This window comes from Hevea brasiliensis, chromosome 18 (genome assembly GCF_030052815.1).
Source record: "Hevea brasiliensis isolate MT/VB/25A 57/8 chromosome 18, ASM3005281v1, whole genome shotgun sequence".
NCBI classification, from domain to species: Eukaryota; Viridiplantae; Streptophyta; class Magnoliopsida; order Malpighiales; family Euphorbiaceae; genus Hevea; species Hevea brasiliensis.
The window spans coordinates 37,980,428-38,000,200 of NC_079510.1; the positions used below are offsets into that span (position 1 = coordinate 37,980,428).

A 19,773-nucleotide genomic window follows, 5' to 3' on the forward strand; every position below is an offset into this window, starting at 1 on the left:
TTGATATAATTTTGTAATTAAAATTTATTTATTCTCACTTTTTAAATTATTCTTAATAGTAAAATTAAAAATTATAATTTCTTTCTATATAAAAAAACTTATATGCAATAAATTAATAATAAATATAAATCAATTAATAATAAATATGGGAGACCCATTTAACAGCATAAATATCATCTAAGTGCATAATGATAGAAAAAGATATGGGAGAGAGAGGGAGAGAAAGATGAGAAATAGAGGGGAGAGAGAGCCAAGAGAGAGAGAGTGGATGCATGTCTGTGAAAAATAAATGGATAATTTATTAAAAACATTTTGTTGTTTTAAATTTAAGAAATTTATTTTAAATTCTATTAAATTTGATAAAAATTAATTTTAATTATAACTTATTTAACAAAATTTAATTTTAAAATTTTTACAAATCAAATATATGATAGATGAAATTCAATTGCACTTCACAAATTACATCAAATAACCTACTTAGTATCTATTGGAAAGTTGTCTTTTTCATTGGAGTAAAAATTATATTTTTAATTTACTAAAATTTTTTAAACTCTCAATTCAAAAGAATACCAAAGATACCATGAAAATAACAATTTTTTTAAAAAAATAGTAAAATTGTTCATTTATTTTAATATTTAGAGTAATTATTGATAAGTTAATTCTTTCATAAAACTAACTGTTCATTTTGTAATTAAAAAAGAAAAAAGACTTTTTTTAGCTTTTTTTTTTTTTTTTTTTTTGAAAACAGCTTTTAGAGACTTTAGTGAAAGTACAGAGTATTTTTAAGTTTGATAAAAAAATATTTTACATAAATATTCTTTAACATTTAAAATTTTTTTATTGATTTTAATAATACTTTTGCCAAAACTGTATCCATTATTAACGTAAAAAGTGCCTGTAAGTAAATTTTTGGCGATACTTTACCATTTTAAATGTATATATTATGTGTTAAATTTAAGCGTTTATGATGCTTTTAGATCTTTCTATTATTCAACTAATTAAAAATGTGTTAAGTTTTTATGGATGCGTAAAATAGCCTTAACCTCAAAATGCCAACTCCATCATAGCCAAAATAATTTGAGATTACAAAGCTGTTCTTCTATTTCCTTCTGGGCTCGAATCAATGCCGTGTGTACAATAAACTCCAAGAAAATAGGTAGAGGATCACATCAGGATCCAGTTTTGGATTTGACAAATGAAATGCCAGACCACAACCAGCACCTCTCAGGGCCACTAACCTGGGATATGTCAAGCTCTAAAGAATGGTAAATTATGAACACCCTGCAATTAGTGAAAGTGACCTTATCACTTGTCAAAAACAAGACCCATGAAGCTCTATGACCATGAATTGAAGATTTCAACAACTATCACCTAAACGAGCCTATGAGAATTAATTCAACTCATCAGACCCAGGCGTCCAATACATAAAAATAGAAGACCTTACATCAATGAAGGTAAACACATTTTCTTACCAACTTCAATGGTAGATGCTTCAAATGTATTAGAAATTGCAAAAAAAGAAAAAAGTACAATCTTTACAGATCCATACTCCAAAACCACTTAACATGCCCCAAACTGAATTCAGATGCACTCAGTGCAGAACATATCTGCATATGTGAATGAGTAATACGACAGTTTGGCATCATGAGGTGACCTTCCCATCAATGGCAACTCACAAGTCCAAAGAATAAAAAAAATCAACAAATGCAAAGATCACATCAAGGCACAAATTCAAATTTAACAGCTCACATCCTCCATTCCTCCTACATGATTGGATCATTGAGGGATTTAAACTCCACTACAAATCAACTAAGTCTTTATCCCAAAAATTTATTGGGGTTGGCTATATGGATTCTCTTACTCCTCCTACATGATTGGATCATTGAGGGATTTAAAAAAAAAAAAAAAAAAAAGAAATTATTCTTATAGAAAATATAAAATAATAAAAAAAGCAAATGTTAATCTGTTGTTTTTGATCAATTACCTAAATACACAATCAACTCCCTTGTTATACACATCTATCAAATACACAAGGATTAGTTGATCAACAATAAATCTTGACAGTTACCTGCAGCCATACAATGGAGTGCAGACTAAAGGCCTCAAATCCATCATATTAAGAATGGAATGCACAAGATTCTCATATTTTAATCTTCAAGCACCAGATATAGGAACAATTTCCCCATAAACAAACCTACCAAAAGAATTAGCACAATAATCTGATTTGCTTGGATTGAAGCCTACAAGATCCTTAAAAAAGTTCTCAAATGAAATGGCCAACTTGAGTTCTAGGTGTTGTCCAGCATGAATGACAGCACTGAATTGGTCCAGATTTTACCTCAAACAGTAGGAAATCGACTGTGCCAAAAATGAGGTCAGAAAGGTATAGAAGAGGAAGGAGGAACGCATAAAAGCACCACCCTTGCACCAAATTAGCGGCATGGAGAAATTCCAATGAATGAAAAAAAAATTATCACAATGACCAATCACCTCCTCAAGACTGAGAACAACAGTGCCTAAACACCACTTTCAATGTTCCATTAAGGCAGTTTCAGTTTCTGACAGTGGAGCTGCAAGAAAATTAAAGAAATTTATCTGTGACAAAGTCGTTATTGAGAAAAGGGTATTGGGGAAAATAGAGAAAAGAAAAGAAACAATAGCAACACAACAAAAAACAAAAGGTTTTAATAAATAAATAAATATACTCTTACCCATCAGTATAACTCATGAAGGCTGTGCAAATTCAATTTCTTTCTTTTTTTTTTTTTTTGTGGGGGGGGGAGTTGTGTGTTTGGGGGGGAGGGTGGGAAGGGACAGAGAGAGAGAGAGAGAGGGAGAGAGAGCAGCCGAGTAAACAATGGGAGAGAATCTATTTTAGTACAGATCCTCAGATTTCTACATCAACCTCTTTTATTAACTTTGCCAAGAATTTCAAGGTTGGACCCAACAAGTTATCCTGGGATGTATATGGTAGGTCTTCAGACAAACTAACCAAACCAGTTCATTCACACGCACCCACGGGCAGGCGCAAGAGAAAGTGAGGGATCACAAATTAACCATCCAAGTTTCTGTAGATTTTGAAATGCAATAATATTAAAGAAAATCTAAACATAATTGATCTATGGTGTGAATAACCTGACGTGCCAATGCAAAAGACATCAAGCATGCTAGCTTAGAACAAAAAGAATTTTATGTTTGAAGCTCTAAAAATATCAATGCAAATTGCACACAAAATACAAATACATTTGACAGTAATAAGATCTTAAACAGATAATGAACTATACATACAGAAGCATGACTTGCAGTATAGCAACATACCAAGTAAATCTTCATATGAATCTGTTAATAGGGATGTGTCCATTAGCAAAGGAGGTGAGAAGACCTGATCATGTGATTCCTCAATATCATAAAAAGGCCTGTGCCCACCAGACATTGCACCATTTGAGCCAGCAGCCGAAAGAAAGCCATTTACATGGTTGTAATCAGTAATAGAATCCAAATCATTTAAAATGTCTGGTATATCATTGTAATTCCCAACTTGACCACCAGGAGCATGATTCTCAAGCAAAGCAGTGTCCTTTTGAGATGTAAGCAATCTTTCACTCCTCCTTGAAGCTACTTTGTTTTCTAGGTCCAGGGAAGAAAATCTAGTTGCTGATAGAGGTAAAAAGAAGTGCTCAGAAATTTCATCAGTGTGACTGTCTCGAGATGATTCTGAATTCAAGGATTGTCGGGTAGAAAGCGCTGCTTCTCTTACAGATCTTTTTAAGTTTTGAACATAAGAATTATCACTATCTACAAACACAAAGAATTAAGAGTCAATCTCCTCCTGAAGCTCTTATAAGACAATTTTTTAGTAACAGAAAAATCCCACAAGCACAGATGCATGCAGATTGCAGAAGGCTATGAAGTAAGTGGCAAAAAGCTGCATCAAACCTTGTGGTGTATTATCTAATCGACTATTTGACAAAGGCTGGTCCAGAGAGTTCCTTTCAGACATATTTTCCATCTGGTTGATTTGGGGAGCTACAGTTTGTCTCTTTTGCATGTTTCCACCTTTTCCTGAAGAATTTGGGGTCAAACTGAATAACTGTGGCAGTTTTAAAGCAGGGGGACTAGCAGACACCTTGTCAAGATGAACAGCGGACATTTTTGAGGTCACCTCAGCAACATCATCTGAGCTACTTTCCTAATAATTCCAAAATAAAAATCAGTTCCATAGAAGGAATTCACTAGTTTGGCCGAAACAATCGTCTGCCAAACAATTACCAGGGTCCTTCCACTGCTCTGAGCCTGTGTAGGTGATGTTGCTCGGCCACGATGCTTGGGCATGGGTGGAAGGCTGGAGGATATATTATTTACCTTCTCTGTACACTCAGCTATTGACTTTTGTATTGCTGGAGCAACTTCCTTGAGTTGATTTATAAGCACCTGTACAGAAAAGTATTTAAATGGGATAATTCCTCAACATGCCATCAGGCAAATAAGAAACCATGGTGATCTACAGAACATTAATGCAGGTGTCACAGCTGCACTTCAAGCGCAATTTAGAACCATAACCTAAAACCAAATTATTACAACAGATATCAAGTGATTGGCAAGAAAATATCCTTCACCTATCTCATGAACAAAAATGTGTTGCCAGTTGCTCAACAGAAATTACCAGAATGCACTCAAAATATTTGCCTAACACAATACCTTAACCATTTATATCAACCCTTAAAATGAACACAATTCTTGCAAAATGCAAGGAAAGGCCTTCTCTCAGTTCCTAAATCCTACTTACTAAATATAGGAACTCAAAAGGAAACACACAATCAAAAACAAACTACAGTAGTTCAATAAATTTTTAGCTCCAAATGGTGACTACAGAAAAAGCAAGAATTTTACTGTTGCTAGATATAGCAGTAGAACTTTGAAATTCTTTACTATAATGACCACAGAGAATCAGCAATCATAATATATAAGGTTCTAAAATTTAAAATCTATAACAATATCTTAGTGACAAATCAACATGCAACTAACATGAAGTCCCCTCACATTTTGAGCAGTAATCATGGTGTGATATCCTTGCTTCATGAATGCAAGGGCAGAAGCTCAAAGAATGAGTAATTAACTATCATGTTATGACACAAATAACAGGAAAACAAGATAGAGAATATATCTGTTCAAATGTCAAATATTTTCAAATGTTTTAGCACAACATCCAGTGGAAAAAAATAACTGAAACCATTCAACTTCAAGTTGGTGTTCTTCAGGTTTTTACAGGAAACTCATCACTTATGTAAACAGAATATCCCATTACCTGAAAACTAGCCAGGTGTTGCTGATGTTCTGCAAGAGTTGCAGCTAAAGACTCAGCATGACCACTTGTACCACCATCGTGTGCACTTCGCAACAAATCTGGACCTTCTCCATCATTAGCTTTGGCCTGGAAAACAAATGTTGCTCAATAGGCAATAGCACTTCATTAAATAATCAATGTTAGCAAATTCCAATAATATTCAATCATTCTTAAACACATAACTTATGCAGTTCGTTACCCTGCCCTTTTTCTACACAAATCTGGTAATCCAACTTTTAATGGGAAAAGTATTAATTCTGTTAACGTTAATGAGTAACAAGATAAACTTTGTGCTAGTGAATCACCAAATGGGCATCCCATGCTCTATGAGGATCAACAAAAGATTGCATTCACACAAACATCAAAGAGCCTGTCTCACGATGCAAAGGAGGTAAAAAGGTAGAAATGCTTTTGAATGAAATCTTCCTAAATAGAATGCAATATTTACCTTCAATTTTCTATAAAAATTAGTGCATGTCAACCACATTATTATAAATTAAAATACCTCAATCTGAGTTCAAGATAAGAAATTAGTACTGCAAAAAAATTTTACTGGAAGTAACTAGTTCACTTCAATATATATATTGCACTGCATCACAAATTCACAACAAGGATATTTACTTCACCTATCAACTCAAACTCACCATAGCACAAATATCAATTAAAGTATAATTTTAAAGAAATGAATTCCAAAATACACACCAAATTCATGATTTATATTTTCACAGGGAAACAAAGCCACAGCACATATGTCATGGAGGACATGCAATGGCATGCAGAAAAAGTAAACTTTTACAGATAAGTGAATTACCAATTTAAATAACAAAGCTTATGACCACACACACTGGGGGAAAAAAAAAAAAAGAGAAACCATACCAGATGAAGCGACTGTTTGTGAATTCGCTGCAATGCATGTGTCCAACGCCTAATAATTTCTGCTACATCAACAGAGGGATGGACTCTACCGCCTCTATCATCAACCCAAGAATGTGTGTCGTCATTTACTTGTAGATGGGATGAATCTAAATTGTTCTTCAGCTTTTCCCTATTTACATTTAGATTAGACCCGTCACTTTGTTCTTTGTCATTTAAATGTGTATCAGAAAGAGGAACTTGAGAACTCTGATCCATAGCCGAAAGCAATGATGATCCAGAGATGCGGTATCTGTAAAGAGAATAATATGCATGAAGATTTTAAATGGATAATTAGCATCTCAAGCATTTAAAATGATATCTAACAGTAATTACCTATGCTCCCGATGAGCTATTAGGTCCTCAATTGGGCCCGAAGCAAGAACTTCATGCTGACCTATAAAAGGAGAACATATATTCAGGCATATTCAATGACGTAATTGGAATAAAACAGAATTAGCATAATTCAATTAGAATGCAAAATTTTTTTGTAAAAAAAATTCAGTTAAAATCAATTTAAGCCAATATAATATCTTAGGAAGGATAACTATCATTTTGTCTCTTATGCCTATATTAGGATCCCGATTTTCTCTCCCTAGCCTCGTGATAAAGAATTCCCAAATTATATATCCTCTGATTTGATTTAAGATAGATTTGACATGGTTTCGTTGTGGTTTTGTTGTAAAATCTCCAAAAAGCTAAAGTAAAGTTTTTAAACTGCATTTCGCAACATATAAAAGGTTGTCTTTAAAAAAAATTCAACCATAATGCCAAACAAATACTAATGTAGTTAAAATTTTGTAGGAAAGGAGAAAAGGAAACTATAATGTTTTTCAACTTACTTTTACGTGCTAATATAGACTCCCACAAGCGAGTAGCCTTTGAGACTAAGTGAGCATTTTGACTCGAACTTGATACAAGATCATCCCACATTTCTCCTTCCAACTTCACTTTGTTCCTCAAATCATGAAGTTTTTCAAGTTCTTGCTGCAAATAAGCCTAACATCCAAGTTTTGCACAGAAAAAAAGTGAAGAAAAAAAAAACTCAGTTGCTATCAGCTGAAACTTTCGCAAGAATGTCAAGGAATTTCCCCTTTACCTCTTCAGCACAAAGACCACGAAACTCTGCAGTCATTTCATGAGCCAAATTGGACCACATTGCCTGCCTCTGCACAGCTGTTTCTGCATTTTGAAGAAACCTCCTTCTTTCAAGTGCTATTCTAGCCTGTTTAAGATAGGAGTTTCAAATCACTGCTACTGAAATTCAAGCAAAAACTTCAAGAAATTACCATTAAAGGGAAACATATAGATTCAGTGAAAGTAATTTTGTTAATAAAAGGGAATTAAGCTGAAAGACCACAATAAACAGTCAAACTATTTTCCTAAACATTGTCCAGCCCATGGTTGTCATAATTATTAAAGGCGTGCCTGGCTCAAGGCTCACCAGGCTCGAACTCTAGCGCCTTATGCGCCTAGTTGTGCACCTTTGTTCCAGGCACAAGGTTCTAGAAAGGCATGCTTTTTTATTTTTATCTTTACTGAGCACTTTCATTAGCAAAAAGGACAACCACTTAAACTCAAACCAGCAAACCTAATTCAATATATATGCCAAAGGAAAAAAAAGAAAAGCATCACATTTATTTGATTTTTATGAACTTTTTAAATTTTTTACTTTTGCGCCTCACCTCGCTCAGGCGCGCACCTGAGCCTTGCGCCTTGCGCCTAGGCTCCAGGATTCCTTAGCGCCTTAATGCGCCTTGAGCCTTTAATAACTATGATGGTTGTACACAGAAAAATGCACAAAGTAGCAGCACCAAGAAGTCAAAAAGGATAACAACTTCTACAACAGGTAATTTGCACACCAAACAGATATAATGCCACAGAAAAACACACTCATCTTCCGATTTGTATTCAAAAAGGCACATAATAAGAAGTCTAGCACTTCAATGGAGAAAAACTAGAACTTGGAAATTTGAGATGTTAGTCCTTTTTTGGGTCTTTTTAGATCATGCCCATATTAGAGCTCAAAATTACTTTATTTGTAAATTTAAACAATTTCAATATCACAACCTTGAACATCCCATGCCATTGACTAAAATTGATTTGTGATGCTTTTCTCTTTTTAACACAAGGTAAACAAATCACATAATTTTTATTACCTTCGTTACAGGAAGCAGTGTAGCTGCATGCTGAAAGGCTACATCAGTTAGGGAAGCAGGCAGTGGGTTGGAAGCTACATCAGAAGGAAATGTCCGTCTATGAACCTCCCGCAGAGCATGCAAAGAAAGTTGCCATAAAAGCTCAACAAATCTGCAGTAACATTGGAAGTTCATTACATAAATAAAAAATTGACTTTGCTAGAATGCATAATTATTAACTAATTAAACATGTTAAAAAATTCACAACAATCAGCATCTAAGTTCAAATTTCATGACTTCTATGCACACAAATTTCTCAAGTTTTTTCACCCACATGCAAAACCCAAGCAGTCTAGATACACAGTGTACATGTTAACCATGACTTTTGTTACTGCTTTTCATTGAGAAACAATAGTTTACATGGTCAGTTGGGCTATACGCAGAAAATAATTCCTCATAGGTCATAGCATTCTCATGAATTCATAGATAAAGGCAATTTTCTACACATTGGTTTGGCTCTTTGTTTCCCTGAAGCCAAAATTACCCGACTCCTACTCTGGTTCGCCTTGTCCAAGACAGAAAAACTTTTTAATAATCCTTAACTTCCCATCTTGCACTATGAGAACTAAAACCTCTACTTAGAAGAATAAGATATGCTGAACAAGCATGAAGAGTAACATTCATATCTGCATTTGCATTTATATGCACTATCGTCGCAACCAAATGCAAATTCACTTACAGACATAGAAGACAACAACAGATATCACAAGAACCCACCTTGGTCCACAGCAAGTAGCAAGCGATGAAACCCTCGAATTGCTCCTTGGAAGTGCCCCTTGAGATTCGAGCTCACTGATAATCCCTTGGACAACCTAACCACCAAAAAAAAACTTCCAATTCAATTCCAATACAAAACGAAATCTAAATCGAATCAAAACACAAAAAAACCAAATTAAAATTCTCAGAACCAACATAAACAAAATTCAATCGAATAGAACTCTTCACGTAAAACCGTAACCTCACCTTACGAAAATCACGCGACTGTGCAGAATCGAAAATCGGCCACACCTTATCGAAATCCTGAGAGATCGCAGCATTAGCAACACAACGAAACGAACAAACACTAGTACCAAACAAAAACGCATAAAATTAAAACAGAAATTCCTGTACATATGCAGGCTTGAAAGGAGGAAAATGCATACTTTGGCTGATTGAACGGGGCCACGAAGGGAGGAGAGGATGAAATAGAGGAGCTGCTCGCCCAATTTAGGGTTGGAGTGGCGGAATAGCCCGACCCTAGGAGAGCCGTTGGACGCTCCGAGTCCGATAATGTTCGGATCCAGACCTAAAAGCAAGCAATTGGTGTACATTGCGCTTTCTAGCTCTATCTCTCTCTCCTTCTCTCTGTCCATCGTCATCTAAATTTCGTCCTCTGCTCTCTCTATAGGTTTCTCCTTCTGCTCCTCCCCTCTCTGTCCTGTCTGCTTTGCCTCTTCTGATTTCTTTTTTTTTTTTTTTGCGATTTCTTTACTTCGATTTAAATTTTCTCAAAAATGGAGGTCCCTGGGGAGCTTCTTAATTACGTGATGGACCCGAGTAATTGCCAGCGAATTGGGGCAATTTTTTATTTTAAGAAACTTGTGGGGCATTGTTTGGAGTCTTACTTTTGAAATTGGGTCCGGAAGGATAAAGCCCCGTAATGGGAATCACGTTTCTGCGAATTTGAAATGAGAGAGGAGAAGAGAAGAAAGACGCTTCTAAGGTATGTTTAACATTAAAAAGCATTTTTCTAAAATATATTAATTAGAAATTATTAAAAATATAATAAAAAATATAAATATATATATTTGTTTAAAATAAAAAAAAATAATTTTTTAATTTAGAATTACTATAAAATATATTTAAAATTTATATATATATATTATTTATTTTATAGTAATATGATTGATATTTTTAAATAATTATTAATTTTAATTGTTGACAATGTTATAATATAACGTTGATTATAAAAAAAATTATTAATTATCATTTGAAAAGAGGGTTTTTTTTTAATAATTATATTTTAAAAAATAAAAAATAAATAAAAATCTTCCAAAAAATTGTTTCAGACATAACGTGGGCCCGGATTACGCTGTTGCCGAAAACAGGCCAAATTCTAATCGTTTAGGTGTCATTATCTTATGACTTGGGATGGTAATTCAATGCGTCGGAGTCTACTCTATCACTATCTTTTTATATTTTTAATGATGTTTTATTTAATTGTTGATATAAAAAAAGAGATAATTTAGAATAAATTATTTTTAAAAATATCTTTAAATTATAAATTATAATCTAATTATATACTTTATAATAAATTTTAAATTAAAATAATATGGCGCAAACTTTATAAGTGTATGCTCAATAATGTTTAATGTAATATTATTTATAATTATCTTTTACTGTAACAATTTTAATGACGGTAAATGTGTATGTTAATTATAATATTAAAACAGTGTTTAAATTTATAACTTTAAAAAAATTTGTTTATTGAATGTATATTTAAAATGATGTTATTGTAAATTATTCAAAATCGATTCTTCTTCTTCAAACTCTATACTACAATTCTTTAAAACACACCATTTTTTACACATCTATTTATGTAATACATAAAACCAAATTCCATTTTTTCATCACAACTGAAAAATTTATTCCCATTTTCTTCTTTATTTTTCCATCACAGCTAAAGCTTCTTCCCCTCTTCTATTTTTCCATCACAATTCAAAGTTTCTTCCCCCTTTTCTTCTTTATTTTTCCATCACATCCAGAGTTCTTCTTCTTGTTTGAAGACCCACATGCACAAATCCTATTCTCTGTCCTCATTGATCTTATTCACAATTCCTCAATGTCCCTTCACAAACCTTCACTCATCCTGTCGGCTAGAAGACAATCTCTTGGCTTGATGACCGGAAGACGAACATGCATTGGCTTTTCCTCAGAGACCCACATGATACATTGTTCAGATGCTTCGACTTCACCCATGATTCATATGGACGAGGCTCATTCATATCGTTACTCCATAGCTACTTATTTGAGTTGGTACTTTGGTTGCATGCTTGGTTTTGAAAATATGAGATTGTTGATGGTTAATTACTTTGTTGATTATACTCTATGTCTCCAGACACTGTCTATTGAATCTTTTTTTTTTTTGGTCTATTTTGTTAATTGTTTGATTGTTTATGTTGTTGATGGATTTTATTTGTATTATTATGGTTTTGCTTGATGGAGATTTTGTTTGATGGGTTATTGTTGATTGCTTGCAAAAATTTGAATGGTTGAAAATGTAACCCTATTTATGTGGATTGAAGCATTGTGAATAAGATTTTGCAAAGCTTGGAGAACTGATTGATTGTAACATTACTGAATTTTGGATACCATGGCATGTGCACATTGATATTGATATGATACATGAGGTGAGATACTAACTGAAGATGGCCCTTTTGAAATATATTTTATTTATGATATTATGGATGGCATGTACACAGTGATTTGATTCGATCTCTGGTGAGGTGAGAGGAAAATTGAAGATGGCCCTTACGGATTTGTCTTGCATGATACCGGTGAGAATAACAATAAGTGAACAATTGTGCTTTAAAGAGGGAAGTTTATGCATAAATGAATTAAAAAGAAATTGTTTACTACAATTGATTTATACTTTTATGTTTCCTTTTTAGGGAAGTTGAATATCTATTTCCATAATTTTATATTTTATTTATATGTAATTAAAAATAAATATATATTATACTAATAAATTTTAACTAAGTAATGCTATAATAATATTTATAGCTGTGAAATTTCGAGTTTGAGTTTTCATCAAACCTAATTATACTAAAAAAATAAATATATACCTTACATGTATATCAACTTGAGACAGAAAATATAGCATATGCTTGATCTTACATAATAAAAAAGATTCATATTTTGCATTTTTTTTAATTGTTTAGTCTTATGGAATTTAATCTCTAATCAGAATTAATTGTATTAAAAAATAATTAATAATTATTGATTAATATTGTGTAATGTTAGATGTATTTCTTTTTGTCATTTTTTTTAATTATTAATATATATATATAGGAGCAAGGGTTTAAACAAAAATATATAGAAAAAATTTATTAGGATTATAAAAACTAAAAGATTTAATATTCCATTTGGCCCCAGAAGAATTGTAATTGAGGCTGAAAATGGAATTTAGTCCCTCAAATTTCAATCGTGGCAATTAGCTACCTACATAATTGATTTAAAAATAATAATAATAAAATCTTTGGAATTGGGCAACAAACACAGACATGCCTCTTTCATTTTTTAAATAAGCAATTAATCAATAATTTTTATTTCAAGTCTTTTGGAATTATAGAAAACTGGTATGGGTTTTTTTTTTTTTTACATTTTTTATGATACTTGTCACGACCCAACTTATGTGCTGGACCGGCACTAGGACCTGGGCCAGCTTAAAGCTCCTGAGGCCCGTAGTAAGCCTAACTATTCTTAACCCATGACTAGGCCCACAATTTAGGCCAAATATACATATAAAATAATTTAAATTAAACTGTTATAATTGTAGTTTGAGCCAACTTAATCCAGTAATTATCAGAAACTAAAATTAAGGGAGCCTAGCTCAACCCTGTTACCTCATTTACAACTATTTAAAACTCATAAAAAAAATTTCATTTGTTAATACAAAAACTTAAATTCATGCAGTCACTAACAGGCTTAATGCTACTACTAACACATGTAAAGTCCTAAATTACAAATTTGGAGAATAATAATACAATTAAGTAATCTTTTCATAACCTGTGAGGAAAGAAACAGGTTATTCTGAAAAAGGTCTCCTCCAATAGCTTGGAAAAATATGGTGAACAGGAGTGAGCGTTAGAGAGTAAAATATCAATTGTAACCATAATCTCTATAGCTATCTAAAACTAATGCACCCTGTGGAGTGAAATGCAACAACGTCAATATTTTCACATCATAATAGCAAAAAGATAATCTGGACACACCCGATAAGGTCAAACAATACATATATGGGAGTTGATCCCCCTATACAGCCCTCTTAATCCAACCTGTGCCAGCGAAGAACTCAAGCTTGACTTTCGCTTAATAAACCAAATCGGGGTCCCAGCGAAGAACTCAAGCCGTGTCTACCCCGAAGGACCGGGTCTCAGCGAAGATCGCAGACCGTGTCTACCCGTCCTGTCCATAGCTAATACCATACCAAACGCACGCCAACTCACGCACACTACTCTAAATTACCACAATAACATCCATGGCACTTTAATAATTATGAATGCAACATAAAATATGCCTAGTGTTTAACTACATAAATACATATTTATAAGTGATGCATGGGCATGCTTGAACATATAATAATATCGAAATTACAATTAAAATTAATATTTTACTCACAGTACACCGAAGACTACTGCGACTGCTGGATGGAAGAAAATAGCTGACATCGATCACCTAATAATTAAATTATAAATTTATTAGTACTAAGTCAAAATAAAACTCTAAAGAGGCAACAGACAGCCTAATTCATGCCAGAAATTCGGCAGAATTTCCCCTATACCTGGGACATACTCAACATGTAAAAAAGGCTCAAATAACACTTCTAAATTCAACTCATATCTCATCATCATTATATGGCCCTTCATGGGCCATCAAAACCAAGCAATACTCAAAACTTTAAAAATTATGTTTTAGTCCCTATAATTGATATTTTGTAAAAATTCACTCAAATAAGCTTTAAAAATTTTAAAATTTTGCCCCGCTGTCCTTAATAATATTATAAGGCTATTGCAAAATAAATTGTAATTTTCTAATCATCCATGAATATTTTATTCAAGAATATTACTCAATTTCATAAGTTTCCAACAGCTAACATATTCTTAATTCGATCAAATTCAATATTCACATATTTAAACCTCCATCCTCAAGCTTCAACAAATCATATAAAATTTAAATGTCTTAATTTCAAATAATCTTATATGCCCATATACTAAAAATCTAACTAAAATTTATCTATATTTTTCAAAAATATTATACATTCACTCAAAAATTCAACAAACACCATAGAATATCTCCAAATAATTTTACTTTCATAATATATTTTTCTTATAATTTTTCTCAAAATTTTCCTGTTTAAGGAACATTGCATTTATGCTCTACAGACATAGAAATAATGAAAATAATCTTACCTAAAGCTTATTTGTGTCTTAATAATTCTAAAAATTTATGAGAAAGCATCTGAAAGTTGAATCATCCTCAAAGCTCACCGGAGTCACCGCAAGAACCACCGCACACAGTGGCCGGCCGCCGGCGACATTTACCAGATCTGATCATACCATCATGTTCCTCTCCTCTCCCTCAGTCCATAGGTAGTCTCGGATCGTCAATCCAACGGTCGGATCGTCAGAAATCTCGTCGGAAAGTAAAAAAAAAAAGGTCGATTTTCTCTCTCTCCTCGTCAACGCCGGAAACGGCCACCAAATCCTGCGAGGCTGGTCTCATCTGAAAGGGCTCGCTCTTAGGAGTCTATAGCCGCTGGAATCACTCCAATCGGAAGTCGAGATCGCTAGAAGCGAACATTCAAATTTTGAAAGCTTTTTTTTAACTAGCAATTACAGTGGAATCCACTGTCACACGCCAAGTCCCATCCCCCTTTCCCCTTTCTTTTTTATTTTTTTAAATTTTTTTTTGTTGTTACAATACTCTTTTTCTATCTAATCCCATTATTATTTTGTTAATTTAAATCTTATTATTTTGTTTATAACAACAATTCAATCTTAATTTTAAATATTATTTTTATAATATTCTAAATTTTATTTTTTAGTATATTTAATTTTTATTTTTTAATAAAATTTTTATGAATTTATTTATAATTTTAAATTTTTACTGCATTTTATTTTTACACGTGATAGAAGCGTGCACTAAAGTTAGAAATCTTAGGCTGATGTTTGGATTGAATTTGTTTTACTATTTTACTACAGTTCTGATCTTTTATCAATAAAGGAATCAATAATTGTACCAAATCGAATAATTAAAGTTAAAATCAATTTTATAATATTTTTTTATATATTTTTTTAGATATTTAATTTGACTAAAATTAGTTAAAATTATTTATAAATAAAAAATTATAAATAAATTAATATTTAATTTAACTTATAAATTAAAATACTATTTAAAATAAATTAAAAGTCACATATAAGATACTCTTATCTATAATTTTTTTATTTATTTTAAAATTATTTTTTAATTAAATACAAAATTATATTATTTTAATAATTTTTAAAAATATTAATATTATTTTATTTTAATAATTAAAACATTTAATTATATATCTATTTTGATTATTTTAATAAATTAAGATGATTTTAAGTATCTTTAAACTAAATATTTAAATTATTTAAAAGTTAATTTTATGTAATTTTACTCAATACTTAACTACTTTAATTAAATAGCTTATAAATTTAAAAATATATTTTAAGTCAAAAAATTAAAAGTAAATAGTCAAATAAAAAATCCCTTTATATATTATATAATTTTAATATAATTAATCATATATGACATATAATATATATTTATAGTATATTTATAATGCAGGCATTGAATTAGTTATATTATATTTTTCTTTTAATAATCTTTATGCATATTTTTCTTTTAACTTTTTAGCAATTTATAATTATGAATATATTAAAAAAATTACGTAGATATCACCTGTTTCATATGTGAATTGCATCATATGTATTATTTTTTAAATTTATAATAAATCAAATATAAATAAAAATTATTCCAATAATAAGAATTAGGTATGAGAATTAGGTATGAACATGTAAAAAGGAGAAAAAAAAAAGGGTAGTTTGGTCAGTGTTGGGGTACAATATATCCAGTGAATGCTTGAAATCGCACTGACTATTGCATTGTTTGCTTTGCTTGGGCGCCAAATAATCCCAAAGTTGGGACTTTAAGAGAGGATAAAAGGAGTATAGGAAAAAGTTTAGTACAAAAATTTAAAGTTTATGAAATAAAAAGTTTTTATTAAAAGATAAAAAAAATCTCAAAAATTTAATTTTTTAATTAATAAACTATTTATTTACAAAATTTTAACTTCTCTGTAAATAATTTGTTTTTAGTTAAATTGAAAAATAAAATTAAATGTAATTTATAAATTTAACTATAATATTAGTTTATTATAGTATTAAAAATATTATGTTTTTAGAGCATTTTAAATTGTAATACAATAAATAAATCACTTAAATAATAAAAGTTGCGTTGTTGGTGTTTTGGTATGACATGAATGGCAATAATAAGACGGATTGAGGAAGCTGGGTCGCTGTACTTGTTCTCATTTCACGGGAAAGTAAGGTTGAGGTGGATTTCAACAGCAAATTTTGTTTTATTTTTTAATAAATAATAAGTTATTGAGATGAATTATTAAAGGTTAGTATGAGATTAAAAAAAATAATCAAATTTATAGTAAGGTAAATCGAGTTGGGAAAATAATTGGGATTTTTTTTATCAAAAAGATTGTAGCTTTTCCTTAACAATAATTATGTCCAAAGCCAGCCGGCCAGCCAATTAACATGTCCTCTTTATGAGAGCTCTAAAGGACGGACTGTTTTACGTTAAAATGGCTTATGGTAGAAGAATTATTGGACATTGAAGGGCTAAAAATAAAGGAAATGTTGCGCCTCTTCATTTTTGCTATAAACACTATTTTAAAATAGTATAATTTTATTATTATTATTATTATTATTTAAAAAATATTTAAAAAATTTATAAATATTTTTATAATATCTATTTAAAATTGTTAATCTATTTATTAAGTTTTCTTTACTCTTAAATTCACGCGCGATAATTTATTAATAATACCATTACTTATTGAAAAAGGAAGTTAGCAAAAAAATCCTTTATATTTTGGAATTGTATTAAGTTAATAATAGTTAATTATTTCCTATTAATATTTAATACAATAATCTTTATATAAATATATATAATTTAGGGGAAGTAAAATGATGGAGTGGGTGTAGCTGAATTGGAAAAGGCTTTCAAATATCAAGCTTGCATTCAAGGATAACGTCCTGTTCCCCTATAGATGGTAGTTGGTCAGGTTTTCACACGTATTTGATCTGATCTGTAACATCTCAAAATTTTACATTTATTATTTTGTGAGTAATATTAATATTTTTATTTTATTTAAATTTTAGAAAATTATTTGAAATTTTTTAGATTTTCGAAATCGGATTTGATTTCCCGAAAATATAAAACTTTGATGATTTTTAAAAATTAATTTAAAGACCACGTGGCAAAACTAAAAATATATTTTGAGTTTATGAATTTTTCTGAGTTTTCTAGAATTTTTTTCGAAATTTTTGGGCCTCGTTTTCGGTCCTAAGGCAGAGTCAAAATTTAAAATTTTGTATCCTCAATCGAACCGGCCGAATCTAACCGGACCGAATCAGACCGATCGAATCGGATCGACCCTTTTCTTTTTCTTCCTCCTTCTCCCTCGCGCGCTCGACCTCTCCCCTTCCCCTCCCATTTTCTCTCTCCTCCCTCACCCCCAAGTCGCGCCGTCGCCTCCCCACCTTGTCGGCGCGCCGCCCCACCACCTCCTCACGGCCGGCCGACGCAAAAGGCGGCCGGAAAACGCGTGGGCGCCATTTCATCTTCCCGGCTAAAATCCGGTCGATCCGACCACCAATTGGGCCAGGTCTTGTGTCAAACACCATCTACACCTCGATAGTTTTCAATAGACACCAATAACACTAAAATCCATTAAGCGGTTTGTCCAATTTTTGTCCGGGAAGTTTTAGCCCATTTTGACTTTTGAGTTAGATTTCTCGCAAACCGTGAACCCCACGAGAAAACCGAGAGTACCAGAGCACTCCACTCGTCGAGAACTTCGCGAGAATATAAATTTCGAAATTTTTCGACACCATTTTTCGGTGAGTCCCACGAAACTTCGTAGTATTTTTTCGAGCATTAAATGAGCTTAGAAAATTCCGTAAAATTTATGTACTAACCCCCGTGTTGTGGGCTTCGTGTAGGTACCTTCAATTCGAGGAAATTCGACAGTTGTCCGGATCTATGAATTTCAGGCCAGACAGACCGGCTACCGAAAAAGTTTTGGAATTGGATCGAGATTTTGGCTATCCCACTGTTGTCAGATGCCCCGAGCGTGTTTCGGAGATCGGAATCGGCATAGGTAAACCCGATCCTTGCTTTTTCGTAATTTTCTAGTGCTTAAATGGGATTAAAAATTCATAAAATATTCGTGGTAGCTCAAAAAATTATGATTATTTTTGCATTAGCCTAGTAATATTGCTAAGGACCCCGGGGCAAATTTTTAGAATTTTTAGAGTTTATTTGGATAGTTTTTTCAAAAAGGGTCAATTATAAGGACTAAACTGTAATTTTACATAATGTGATTGATGACTGTTTGGATGGGTCCAGGAGGGGCTGTGTAATGTGATTGAGATGTGGATGCATGGTTGGTCGATATAGAAGTGTGTTTTAAACCCATTTGCAGGTTGGGTAGATTCTAAGTATAGAGGAGACTCTACCGGATTTTCAACACGACTTAGGACGTCTTTGGTCTTTTTCTTAGTTTGTATTGAGTCAAATTTATTAAATGATTGTAATAAAATTGTCAGGTGAGCTGGGACAGCCTTCTTCCTCCGCCCAGCCGCCACAATGACTGCTGTCAAGTCTGTGAGTAAAATATTAATTTTAATTGTAATTTCGATATTATTATATGTTCAAGCATGCCCATGCATCACTTATATGTATATATCTATGTAGTTAAACTCTAGGCACCTTTTATATTGCATTCACAACTGTTAAAGTGCCATGGATGTTGTTGTGATAATTTGGAGCAGTGTGTATGCGTTGGCATGCGTATGGTATAGTATTGGCTATGGATAAGACGGGTAGACACGGCTTGAGATCTTCGCTAAGACCCGGTCCTTCGGGGTAGACACGGCTTGAGTTCTTCGCTGGGACCCCGATTTGGTTTATTAAGTGGAAGTCCGAGCTGAGTTCTTTGCTGGCATAGGTTGGAATAAGAGAGCTGTATAGGAGATCAGCTCCTGTATATGTATTGTTTGACATTATCGGGTGTGTGAGTGCTCCAAATTACCTTTTTAGTGTTATGATGTGAAAATATTGCTGATATTGCATTTCACTCTACAGGGTGCATTAGCTTTAGATAGTTATAGAGATTATGGTTAAAATTGATATTTTACTCTCTGAGTCGAACACTCACTCCTGTTTATTATTTTTCAGGCTACAGAAAGATTTTTGTTATGGTTAACCTGCTTTTCTCCTTCGCAGGTTGTTTATTAA

At 32.3% G+C, this 19,773-nt stretch overlaps 1 protein-coding gene across 1 annotated transcript; it reads right to left on the reverse strand.

The window, feature by feature from the left end:
• Window positions 1-1,940: 1,940 nt before the first annotated feature.
• LOC110662886 (AUGMIN subunit 6) lies at window positions 1,941-9,959 on the reverse strand. Its single transcript, XM_021822034.2, has 13 exons — window positions 9,597-9,959; window positions 9,418-9,474; window positions 9,172-9,266; window positions 8,416-8,566; window positions 7,356-7,481; window positions 7,099-7,255; window positions 6,593-6,653; window positions 6,221-6,509; window positions 5,306-5,431; window positions 4,270-4,431; window positions 3,937-4,189; window positions 3,319-3,795; window positions 1,941-2,570 (listed from the first exon to the last, which is right to left on the reverse strand). Exons 1-13 carry the CDS (start codon window positions 9,810-9,812, stop codon window positions 2,530-2,532), a joined length of 2,211 nt encoding a protein of 736 aa, XP_021677726.2. The 5' UTR covers window positions 9,813-9,959; the 3' UTR covers window positions 1,941-2,529.
• Between the last annotated feature and the right edge of the window lie 9,814 nt (window positions 9,960-19,773).